The 12,135-nt window shown below is 38.9% G+C and overlaps 1 protein-coding gene across 3 annotated transcripts in view; it reads left to right on the plus strand.

The window, feature by feature from the left end:
* The window catches only part of LOC125462141 (protein DEK-like), a 37,380-nt gene that overhangs the window by 18,359 nt on the left and 6,886 nt on the right, over window positions 1–12,135 (plus strand). For 2 of the 3 annotated variants that reach the window (XM_048551745.2, XM_048551754.2), the window contains exons 6-10: window positions 382–502; window positions 919–1,104; window positions 4,774–4,915; window positions 5,676–5,726; window positions 10,332–10,480. In XM_048551745.2, the coding sequence (XP_048407702.1) occupies window positions 382–502; window positions 919–1,104; window positions 4,774–4,915; window positions 5,676–5,726; window positions 10,332–10,480 (649 nt within the window). The remainder of the gene's footprint in view (window positions 1–381; window positions 503–918; window positions 1,105–4,773; window positions 4,916–5,675; window positions 5,727–10,331; window positions 10,481–12,135) is intronic. The other variant, XM_048551764.2, reaches the window with a different exon arrangement.

A 12,135-nucleotide genomic window follows, 5' to 3' on the forward strand; every position in this document is an offset into this window, starting at 1 on the left:
GGGCAAACGGGACTAGTTTATATTGGGATTATCGTCGGCATGGACTTGTTGGACCAAAAGATCTGTTTCCGTCCCATATGAATATCTGGTCAGAAAAGCGTATCTAATAAGTTTTCAAAAAACTTGATGTTTTAAAGTTGATCAGGTCAAAAATAGACTAGATGTAGTTAGAACTCTCTGATACTTTGCCATATGAAACCCATGACTGGAGAATATCTGTTTCACTGTTTGACCTGTTGGACAAAATACTGTAGAAATTAAATGCACTTGGTTGTTTTATATTTTTAAGAAAGTTGCAAAATCTTTATTGTTCACTGAGTTGGAGTTAACAAAGTACTGTAATGTTTATATATGTTTTCTTTTTGTCCCCCATAATTTCAGGAATCCAATTTCGGTGCTAAAGGTGATTTGTACTGTTCTGGACCTGGAGAGAAAAGGCACTAAAGATGAAATTGTATCAAAAATTCTGAATTTCCTAATGAAACCCAAGGCATCGGGCAAGGTTGAGACTTTGAAATCTAGTACTATTTATGTATGCTTGTGTAAAAGTCAACTCTAAGACTTTCGGTCATAAGTTTTCATGTACCTCTTGAATACAAATGAATGCATTTTTAAAAGATCCCCATGGCTCCTTCCAATTTTTCATAGTTACAGTCTTTAAAAATGAAAACATCAGCTCCTAAACTGTTTTTATAATCTTATGTGCTGCGTGGTTGAATGTGCTCTGAGAAGTTTAAAATGTTCATAATGTGCCAGTTTTTAAGCTAATTCACATGATGAAAAATTGCTCACACTTGGCTTGTGAGCAAACTATTGAAGCACTTGCTCCTTTCTTGCTGTGATGACTTGATAAATCTCTTCATAAATTAATTGTTTAAACACATTTATTCATGTATATGTTAAATATATACTTTCCAGTCATTACCAAAGCCTAAAAAAAAACGTCAGAAGGGTGGAAAGAAAGAACACAGCAGCTCTGGGTCCAAGAAAAAATCAAAGGCTGCAACCTTAGAAGAAATTCTCACAGACGAGTCCAGTAGTGAAGAGGAGAAGAAAGAAAAAGAAAAATATTCAGATGAAAGTGATGCAGAGGAAGAAGTGGAGGTTTGTGTTGGTTACATCTTAGCCAAAATGAGTACTAATTAATTATAGACAAATCAGCTGAACTCCTGCCTGCAGGGCAGATGGATTCTACAATAAAAAGCTAAACTGATTTTTAGGCTAGATCCCACTTGGATTAAAAGGTGATTTATATCTGCAGTGAAAGTTTAGAGAAAGGACAAAGTGTTTGAATCGATTATGGTAATTCTTTCTAACCTTTCAATGAACATAGAACATTACAGCACAGTACAGGCCCTTTGGCGTTCAATGTTGTGCCAATCTGTCATACCAATCTGAAGCCCATCTAACCTACACTATTCCATGTATATCCATATGCTTGTCCAATGACGACTTAAATGTACTTAAAGTTGGCGAATCTACTACCGTTGCAGGCAAAGCGTTCCATTGCCTTACTACTCTCTGAGTAAAGAAACTACCTCTGACATCTGTCCTATATCTTTCACCCCTCAATTTAAAGCTATGCCCTCCCGTGCTCGCCGTCACCATCCTAGGAAAAAGGCTTTCCCTATCCACCCTATCTAACGCTCTAATTATTTGACAGTGGTTAATACAATTTAGTTTTCTTATCACCATACCTTCAATCCTGTCTGTCCTTAATTATTTTAATTGTGTCTCAAACCCATTCATGCTTCCTGTGACTAAGCTATTCCAATTTCCTAATTCTGTTACTCTTTGAGAATGATTCTTTATTACTCTTGTCTCATTTGAACTGTTCGCTATTCGTCTATGACAGTTTTGACAACTTCTTGCAATTTTGAGGACTATGTTTTAAAGAAAGGCATCAACACAGCATCTTCAAATTTTCCTCCAGATTCCTTGGTCTTCTACACTATTACAATGACCATTCTGGGGGCTGTAATCTGTCTTCTTGATCATTGTCCTGATGAAGCGTCCTATTGGACTAGAAACATTTCTCACTCCACAGATGCTGCCAGACCTGCTAGGTTTGTTTAGTAGCAAATATTTCCACTTGAAATGACTGTTCATTTTCTTTAGTACTTAATCTAACCAGAAAGTTGTGATTGATCTTAGGGCCTAAGGTATATCAGGTATGTTTGCTGACCAAGAAGTCCTAGCGCTGTTTCAGTGAATTGAAGTGGTTGATTAGAGGGGAAAAGTTGATTTGGAGACATTATCTTTGCTCTTGATTATATAAGATTATTTAGTTTCTGCTGTTTATTCGTGGACTCTGTCCTGATCATGCCGCACTGTTCCATTTAATGTGTATATCAATTGGTTTCTTGTTTTTATTGCATAACCAGATTAGTTTCCACACATCTGTAATAAGCTCTGGCTGCAACCTACTAGGTAACTAAACTTGAAAGTTTAGATTCTTTTGAATCAAGTTGCATTTTATTTCATCTTTCTTCTTTTCATTTTTTCAAAAATTCAGCTATGGGCTGTAGGTTTTGCTGGCTATCCAGCATTTATTTCCCATCCCTAGTTGCCCTTGAGAAGATTGTGGTAAGTGACCACCTTGAACTGCTGCAATCCATGTTCTGTAGGTTAATCCACAATGCCATTGAGTGGGGAATTCCAAAATTTTGACCCAGCCACAATGACGAAAATGTGATACCTTTCCAAGTTCGGGTTGGTGACGAGTTTGGAGGGGAACTTGCTGGCTTTGGTGTTCCCATATATCTGCTGCTCTTGTCCTCCTGGATAGAAGTAATTGAGGGTTTGCAAGATGCCACGTAAAGATGTTTTGAGTTTCTTCAGTGCATCTTGTACGTGGTACACACTGCTGCTACTGAGTGTCAGTGGTGGAAGGAGTGGCTGCTCGTGGATGTGCCAATCAAGTGGGTTGCTTTGCCCTGGATAGTGTCAAGCTTCTTGACTGTTGTTGGATCTGTGCTCATTTGAGCAAGTAAGAGCATTTTAACACCATCCTGACTTGTGCCTTGTAGGTTGTAGACAGGCTTTAGGGAGTCAGAAGGTGAGTTACTTGCTGCAGAACTGCAAACCTCTAACCTGCTCTTCAAGCCACTGTATTTATATGGAGAGTCCAGTTGAGTTTCTGGTCAGTGGTAACTTAAAGAATGTTTATTTGGAGGATTCAGTTATGCTAACATCATTGAATGTGAAGGGCTAGTTGGTCGATTGTTTGTCTTTCATTAGAGAATACGAATGGTGCTGAACATTGCACAGTCATTGGGGAACATACCCACTTCTGTACTTATGATGGAGGGAAGGGCATTGAAGCAGCTGAAGATGATTGAGCCTAGAGCACTACCCTGAGGAACTCCTGCAGAGTTGTCTTGAAGCCAAAATGAAAGACTTCCAGCAACCACAACCATCTTATGTACCAGGTATGACCCCAACCAGTAGAGAGTTTTCCCTTGACATTCATTAATTCAGTTTTCGCTAAGACTCCTTGATACCACATTCGCTTGAATGTAGTCTTGCTGTAAAGGCCTATCACTTTGCTAACCTCTGGAATTCAATTCTTTAAAACCTTGGTTGAAACATAGACTAATGAGGTTGGGAGCTGAGTGTCCCTGGCAGAATCAAACTGTGCATTTGTGAACAGGTTATTGCTGAGCAAGTGCTGCTTGATAGCACTGATGGGGCAGTGATTGGTCAAGCTGGATTTGTCTTACCTTTTGTGTAGAGGACGTATGTTGGCAATTTTCCACATTTTTGTATAGATGCCAACATTATAGCTGGACTTGGCTTGAGGAGATGCAAGTTCTGGAGTTCAGATTTTCAGTACAGAATTGTCAGAATGTTGTCAGGGCTGATAACATTTGTAGTATCCAGTGCTTCCTAGTGATCCACACTATCACATGGAGTGAATCGAATTGGCTGAAGACTAGTGTCTGCAGTGTAGACAACCACTGGAGGAGGATGAGGTGTATTGTCCGTTGGTGCTTCTGGCTAAAGATTGTTGTGAATGCTTCAAGGTTATCTTTTACACTGATATGTTAGGCTCTTTTTACCATGAGGATAGAGATATTCGTGGATCTTCCTCCCCCAGTGATTTATTTTCATTGTTCTTGACTGGATGTGGCAGGACTGGAGAGCTTAAATCTGATCCATTTTTAGGTTTCAATCTGATCCATTTTTTTTCACCCCATCAGCTGCGAGCCCATCTGCGTGTTTTAGACCTGATCACCTTGTTCAGTAGTGCTGCTGCTGAACCGCTGTTGATGCTGAACATTGAAACCTCTCACCACAGAGTACTTTTGTCCACTTGCCACCTTTGGTGCTTCCTCCAAATGTTGTTCAACGTAGAGGAGGATTGATTCATCAGCCAAGGGAGCATGGTGTGTGGTAATCTGTCAGAGTTTTCCTTGCCCCTGTTTAATCTGAAGACATGAGGATTCTCAGGGCAATTCCTTTCTGCGATAATGCAGTCTCCTGGATGTAATCTACCTGGATCGTGTGCTGGCCATGTCAGGATAATGTACTGACTACTTTTTATTTTTAATTGGTGAAATTAATTATTTTCAGTTAGAACCAGTTGAAGAGCTGTTCCTTTTTTTAAATTGCTCAAAGCTCTTCATAATTGGATCAAAACATAATGAAAAGTAATTAAGGATGCAGTATTGTAAAGCTCGAGAACACAAATGCAATAGAGCAAACTATGACTGGCCCTGAGAAGTAAAGAAAAAAATCAAATCTGTTCATTTGTTGTTTTTTCTCTCCTAGCCACCCAAGAAGGTGTCTAAAAAAGAGAAATCAACATCAAAAACTGTTCCTAAAGGCAAGAAGAAACAAAATACTAAAGCAACAAATGTGAAGAAAGCTGACAGCAGTACTGCAAAGAAAACTCCAGCTCCTGCCAAGAAGGGTAATTATCTAATACCGACTGTAGCAAACAATACATTAATGAACAAAGAATGTTGTCCTTTTGGGATGCTGGTTGAGAGGGAAAATGTGGTTTCCTGGAAAAAAGATCTTCATTGTTCAAGAAATGTCCTTTAAATCATTCCAGTGTTACTGAGGCATAGTTTACTGCTTCTGAAAAACCAAAACAACAACCTCAGCTTTCTTAATATCAACGCTTGCTTTTCTTGCTTCCACTTGCTGCCTCTCTCTGCTCTCCCGACCCAAATACATGAGAGAGGAAGGCAATAGTCTCAAGTTTTCCTTTAAAACTGGAAATTTGAATGCACACAAGTAGCTCACTGTACCAGAATGTCTTGGCAAATATTTTTACAAAGTGTCGTTCTCATTGAAGTGAAAAGGGGTCCATTTTGTAAACAATGGAAAAACATTCTATTCTTCATCAATATTACATCAGTTTTATGTAGGTTAAGATATAGAACGAAACTTGAGTGTGACCCCGTTCCCTCGCCCAACTTTAGCACAGTCCTCTTCTATATTAATGAATTTTCCACAATTCTTTTCACTCCTTGTGACTTAAATTTAGTTGCTGATCTAGTGAGCAGTATTGAATTGAAATTACCCTGTATGCTTGTACCTGGCAGGAAGAAACTTAGCTGTCCTTAATGCTTTGCTGAAATTTGAACCCAGATCTCGTAAATAAAAGGATAGTATTCAACTTGCTGCACCACCTAGTTCCCGTTTAATGTAATTTTGTTCCCTAGACATGGGCAGTGGCGTTAAAAAGGTGGCTTCGATTGGGAGGCTAGCTGAGAGTAAGTAAATCTTTTTAAATATATCATTTTACATGCAGACTAAAACTGTGGTGGGAGAGTTTTGTTTCTAGTGTAGGAGAAATATGCTGTAAACCATTTCATGGAGTTTTCCTGTCAAAGAGTAAAAAAGACAGATCTAGGATGTCACCTTATGTACATCAAGCTGTAAGCAATAATAGTTTCAGAAACTTTTTCTTTTGATAAAGAATAAATGGTGCTGGGAAATCATCACTTATTTAATCAATATCCATTCAGATTAACATTCATTTAATTTTGTAATGTGGCAGAAACTGATTCTGATGTAGACATACTGAGCCAAATGGCGCCTCACTCTGCCATAGACTTCATGATTCAGTCATTTAGTTTAAATTTGAATGCTTATCACTAACCAGGATCTTCACTGACAGTGTGAATGTAACATTCCATTAAGATTCCTTGTCCGAAATTAAAAGCTGTTGATGTATGGTGGTACAGTTATCTTGTCACCCCGGTCATGAGAAACTAGTTGTTTTGTAGGTTTAATCTTGTCTGTTTCTGTTTTATAACATTTTAGGAAATGTTTGTTGCAGCCAGGTGACTAGTATTCTTGTTTTTTAGCCTGACGTAAGAAATAATTTCCTGCTGTTACAATTTTCAGGATTACTGTCTCCAATCTACCTGTCATGTCGATCAGATATAAGGCCATCTCTGATCACTTCCTCGTTTCATTCATCATTTCCTCCCACTTCCGTGTCCCAATCATATTTAATGAGAAGTAAGAGTAACTGCACTTGACTGTGTGTGTCATCAAGGAGCTGAATAAAATTGGAGCCTGAGAATCAGCAAAAATCTTTTCAATGATCAGAGCCAATCACTTCAGCCAAAGAACTCTGCTGGAGTTCCTTAGCGTTGAGTCCCAGCCCAGTCAATTTCAGTTGTTTTGTCTGTCACCTTCTGTTCTCCATCAGGTGAAGCGTAGACCTGTTTACTTTTGCAAGGAACGATACTATTTGTGACTCATCCAGTGCTGAAGAATTCCATGTCCATATGCAATAACATTTTGACTTGGGCTGATTAAGTGCCAGGCAATGTTATGTCATTTGTATGCTATGAATAACCATCTTCAGTAAAGCAGAATCTAATCATCAACCCTGGATATTCAACCAGACTTGACCAGCCAAATAAATACTGTGGCTACAAATTCACGTCAGAGACTAGGAATTCTGCTACCAGTAACTCGTTACCTCGTCTCCAGTGACTTTTTAAAAAAAATTTGTAATTGGGATGACGGCATTACTGTCTAGGCCAGCTTTTATCGCTCTACTCTAATTGCCCAGATAGCAGTTAAGAGTCAACCACACTGCTGTGGGTCTGGATTTACATGATGGCTAGACCAGGTGAGAGTGGCAGATTTCCTTCCCCAAAGGACATTAGTGAACCAGATGGGTTTTTCACTATCTACAAAACGCAAGTCAGGAGTGTTCTGGAATATCTACTTAACTGGATAGTGCAGCTTCAGTAACATTTGAAGTTTGACACCCATCTGGGACAAAACAGCCAGCTTGATTGACACACAATCTACTACCTTCATTCCCTCCTTCCACCAGTGGTGCAAAGTGGGAGCAATAGGTTTCATCCACAAGATGCACTGTGTCAACTCGTCAAGCCTCCTTTGATTAGTTAGTCACAGTTCTGGAGCATCCCTCCAAACAGCACTTTGAGTGTCCCTATGTCTTGTGGACTGCTGAGGGTGAAGGAGGCCACCACTTCAAGGACAAATGAAAAGGGTAGCAAATGCTGACTTTGGCTGTATTGTCAAATTTCAAATGTCTCTTTTTAAAAATACCCAAATTCAGAGATGGTGGCACTTTCAAAGTCTTCTCAGTTTGTCATAACATTTCTGCAGCTTCTGGTTTACACAATCATACTCTGACCATTTCCTATCATATCTCCCATAATGTCATTCCAACCTATTTTCTCCAACTGTTCCACAACTCTTCCTGGTACTCTTGTTCACTAATGTTGCTTGTATCCTTTGAAATCTGCTGTCATTGTCTCTACCCTCACAAATTAGCCGTTCACCCTATTTTCCTCGCAGACTGTCACCTAAATTCCATTTTCCCTTTCTTTTGCAAAGTGATGTTCAAAGGTTTGTTTCCTCCCTAAATCAGTGACCATCTTCCCCAGATCTCCATGTATTAATCACCCCAATCAAATTTCCACTCCTGCCACATTACTGAAACTCTGTTTATAAAGCTGAGATGATACCTTATGTGATAGTGATAAAAGTAAACCACCTCTTCTTGTTCCTGTTGACTTTTCTTCAGGCTTAGACATTTGACTATACCATTCGTCAAGTGTGTCTGCTGTTAATAGCTGGCTGGAATTTCAGTTGCCTGTTTGTTCTTGATGGTGTAATTGTGTTCAGAGTATCATTTGTGATGGCTTTCCTGACTGTTCCTGTGCTGATATCTTTTGTACTGTCACCTGTTTCTTATCTAAATGCTGCTGTCTGGCAACATGATCTGAAATCGGAATGTTTGTCTCATGTATGCGTTGATGACCCCCAGTTCCATCCTGCCCCCAATAAATTATCAGACTGCTGACTCAACGTCCTGTACTAATTGAGCTGAAATTTGATACAGTGTAAATATTGGAAAGACTAAACCCATTGTTTTGGTTCTTGTTGTAAGCACTAGTCTGTCACTGACTCCACCCCCTTGTTAACTCTGGAAACCTGTCAGTTTGTAACTTCGTCAGAATTGATCTTTCAGCTTGTGACTGTATGCTTGTGCCATTTTCATAACACATGACCTTGTCTCTGTCTCCACATATCTGCTGAAACCCTCATTTGTGACTTTGTTGCTTCTAGTTTTGAGTATTCTAACACTACTGGCTGGCTTTCCACATTCTGCCCTACATGAACTTGAGGTTGTCCGAAACACACACTCCCAAGTTCCAGTCGCTGTACTTGCTGATCTGTACGGCTGCTGGTGAAGTAACCTCTTAATTTTAAAACTTTTCAACCTTGTTTTCAAATCCTGCCATGGTTTTACTGTCCCTGCTTCTAGTTTCTTCCAAACCTATGACTTTAATGTGTTTATTTAATTCTGGCTGTTAAGCACCATTTGTTCTTTTACCATTCACTTCACTTCTTTTGCATCAACTCTGAACTCTGACATTTTTCATTTCCTCTTTTAAGGCAACCTACTTCTGGTTACCTAATTTTTTTATGAAGCTTCTGTGGAGCACCATGGGATATTAAAGGCACTCTATAAATAGCTTGTTGTGAATCCTACTGAAAATGAAGGATCTGGTTTCTTCTTGGTAAAAATAATTGTTGTAAAATTTGAAATAACATTTTTAAACATCTCAGAGTACTGTGATGCCAATGATATGGTGCTGAATAAATGCTAATTCCAGAGGAAAATTGTTCTTGTTAACAGTTGGTCAGCAATGTTTTTCGATGTCTTCCTCTCCAGTGTTGTTGATGCGAATTCCTCATTTAACTACAGTGCTGCTACAACTTGATAAATATTTTGTGACTGATATTTCTCCCCTTAGCATAGGCTGGAAAAAAATGTATTAATCTGTGACTGTCCATAGATGTAAGCCATAAATGCAAAGAAACGGGTCAATTCAAAAACAAGAGAACTGTTACTGAACTGACCTGAATTTTTTTTCAGTGGTAAGCTAAGCAATGGCATTGCAAGTCTCATTTATAACTGTTTAATGTTGAATTCTGGAAAATTAAAATGGAGGCAAGAAATCAATACCAAAGAGACAAAAATACAAAAATTATTTTAATTGAGACCATTCTTTTCTGTGGCCTCCTCTTGGAATTCCAAATGGCAGGAATCTGTGTTTCGGACTCATGCTAGTGTATGTGACTATCAGAGTCCTGATGAAGGGTCCCGACCTGAAACGTTGATTTTCCTGCTCCTCTGATGCTGCCTGACCTGCTATGTTCCTCCAGCTCTACACTGTTTCGACTTTTTTTTCTACACCTGGAATGGTTTGTATTTGGCGGCACGGTGGCTCAGTGGTTAGCACTGCAGCCTCACAGCACCAGGGACCCGGGTTCAATGCTAGCCTCAGGTAACTGTCTGTGTGGAGTTTGCACAATCTCCCCGTGTCTGCGTGGGTTTCCTTCGGATGCTCCGGTTTCCTCCCACAGTCCAAAGATGTGCAGGTTAGGTGGATTGGCCATGCTAAATTGCCCATAGTGTTCAGGAGTATGTGGGTTATAGGGGTATGGGTCTGGGTCTGGGTGGGATATTTCAAGGGGCGGTGTGGACTTGTTGGGCCGAAGGGCCTGTTCCCACACTGTAAGGAATCTAATCTAATCTTGAACTGTGGAATTGACTGAATCTTCACTTTAAAAGTGCATCCTTTTTTCGACGTTGATCAACTATACACTTTATGTAACCTTTTCTTTCCCAACCATGTCTACTTTCTGAGAAGTCAATTTGAGCTTCTAAAACCAAGCTAAATTGAGCAATGACAGCTGGGAAATATTTGTAAAGTGTATCATATTTGAACAGCTTAACAAAAAATGGTCGAAAGTGGTGTACATTCAGCATTTTGTTTATTTTGCAACATTTGCGTCTTGTCATTGTTTCCCAGAAAGTGAATCTGAAGATAGTTCAGATGATGAACCTCTGATTAAGAAACTTAAAAAACCGCCAACAGATGAGGAATTGAAGGAAACAGTCATGAAATTATTGGTTGATGCAAACTTGGAAGAAGTCACAATGAAACAAATCTGCAAAAAGGTGAATTATGTTTTTTTTCTTTAAACTTGATTAGAATCTGAGGCAATGATTCTTTTGTATTAACAAGCTCAGTACTGAAGAGAAAATTTGGGCTTTTAGCCTATTTAAATGATCAATTATTTAGACGTCCTTAAAAACTGCAAGAGTCAATTAATTGTCAAATTTTGGTAATGGTGAAATTATATTTAAATGAGCTGTAATTTCTTGATCACTAGATGTTTAAACATGGAAATACATATTGCTGTCAGCAATTTTTCTCTCGCACCCAACTGTGACATTTTGAAATCTCTGTAGATGAAATCTGCTAAATTTCTTGATTTTTGTACTATTGGTCTTTCTGTAAAAATCTTTGGTGGCAGAGGGGGCAAGTTGCAACTTGTTTACTGAAATGCAGCCAAGTTTTTTTTTTAATTGGCATAAAGCATATTTGATGTTTCATCCACCTTGGTCCTGTGAATATGATGTAATCTTTATGATGCCTTCTCTTTTTTAACCTGGTTTACTGCTTAGTCTGCTTGATTACATGAGAGTTGCTGGATCTCCGTGAGGTGATGGTGGAGTGAAATAGTCAGGAATAGTAAAATCTATAATCTCAAGATCTAAAGGTCCTTGTAGGCACTGTGTTTCAAAGTTACCTGTGAGTGTAACCATTTTGCCACTGACTGCAAAATCCAGTACAGAGAGTAGCTTTTTCTTCATGCAAAAACCAGAAGAAGTAGATATGAATGAATCAGACTTACGTGTTTAGTCACCAAGAAATCAGCAACACAAGTATCTTGTCATGCAAAGAAATGATAACTCCTGGATGTGAGTTTGCTCGCTGAGCTGGAAGGTTCGTTTTCAGACGTTTCGTCACCATTCTAGGTAACGTCATCAGTGAGCCTCCGACGAAGCGCTGGTGTTATGTCCCGCTTTAGAAATAGAAAGCGGAACACAACACCAGCGCTTCGTCGGAGGCTCACTGATGTTACCTAGAATGGTGACGAAACGTCTGAAAACGAACCTTCCAGCTCAGCGAGCAAACTCACATCCAGAACCTCAACCTGAGCTACAAATCTGATAACTCCTGCAAGATTTAGTCTGATAAAATTACATATTTTACAGATAAAATTAGATGGTATTCAGTTGTATAGATTTTAATGGAATACAACTAATTTTAAAATTATTTTCATGTCGTACCATATGTCGCATGTTTGACCCTACTGTGTGATGATACAACATAACCTGATTTTTTTAAGATGATAAGTCAGATATTAAGGAATGTTCAGCATAAATTATCGAACTCCATCCATTCTCACTGCTTTCAGCATGTTTGACATCTCACCAGTGTAGGCATTTCCATTGTATTCAATTCTTGTACTTTACAATTTTAAACCATCTCTGTACAAAATCATTCTTAAATATGATGCATGCAAGGGAACCTAAGAGTAAGAAGTATAGATTTTCAGCATTTGATGTATTAGGTGTGTAATGAATTTAAAAGTCACTTCTATTTTGAGTCATTTCAGAAATGCACATTTGCGTTCTTAGTTTTTATAGCATGGAAAGGAGCCCTTTTGTGTGTCTTGTCTGGGCTGGTCATCAAACTTATACCTATCCTAATTCCATTTTCTAACATTTGACCTGTAGCCTTGTACACTATGGTGTTACAAGTG

This window comes from Stegostoma tigrinum, chromosome 2 (assembly GCF_030684315.1).
Source record: "Stegostoma tigrinum isolate sSteTig4 chromosome 2, sSteTig4.hap1, whole genome shotgun sequence".
Lineage (NCBI taxonomy): Eukaryota > Metazoa > Chordata > Chondrichthyes > Orectolobiformes > Stegostomatidae > Stegostoma > Stegostoma tigrinum.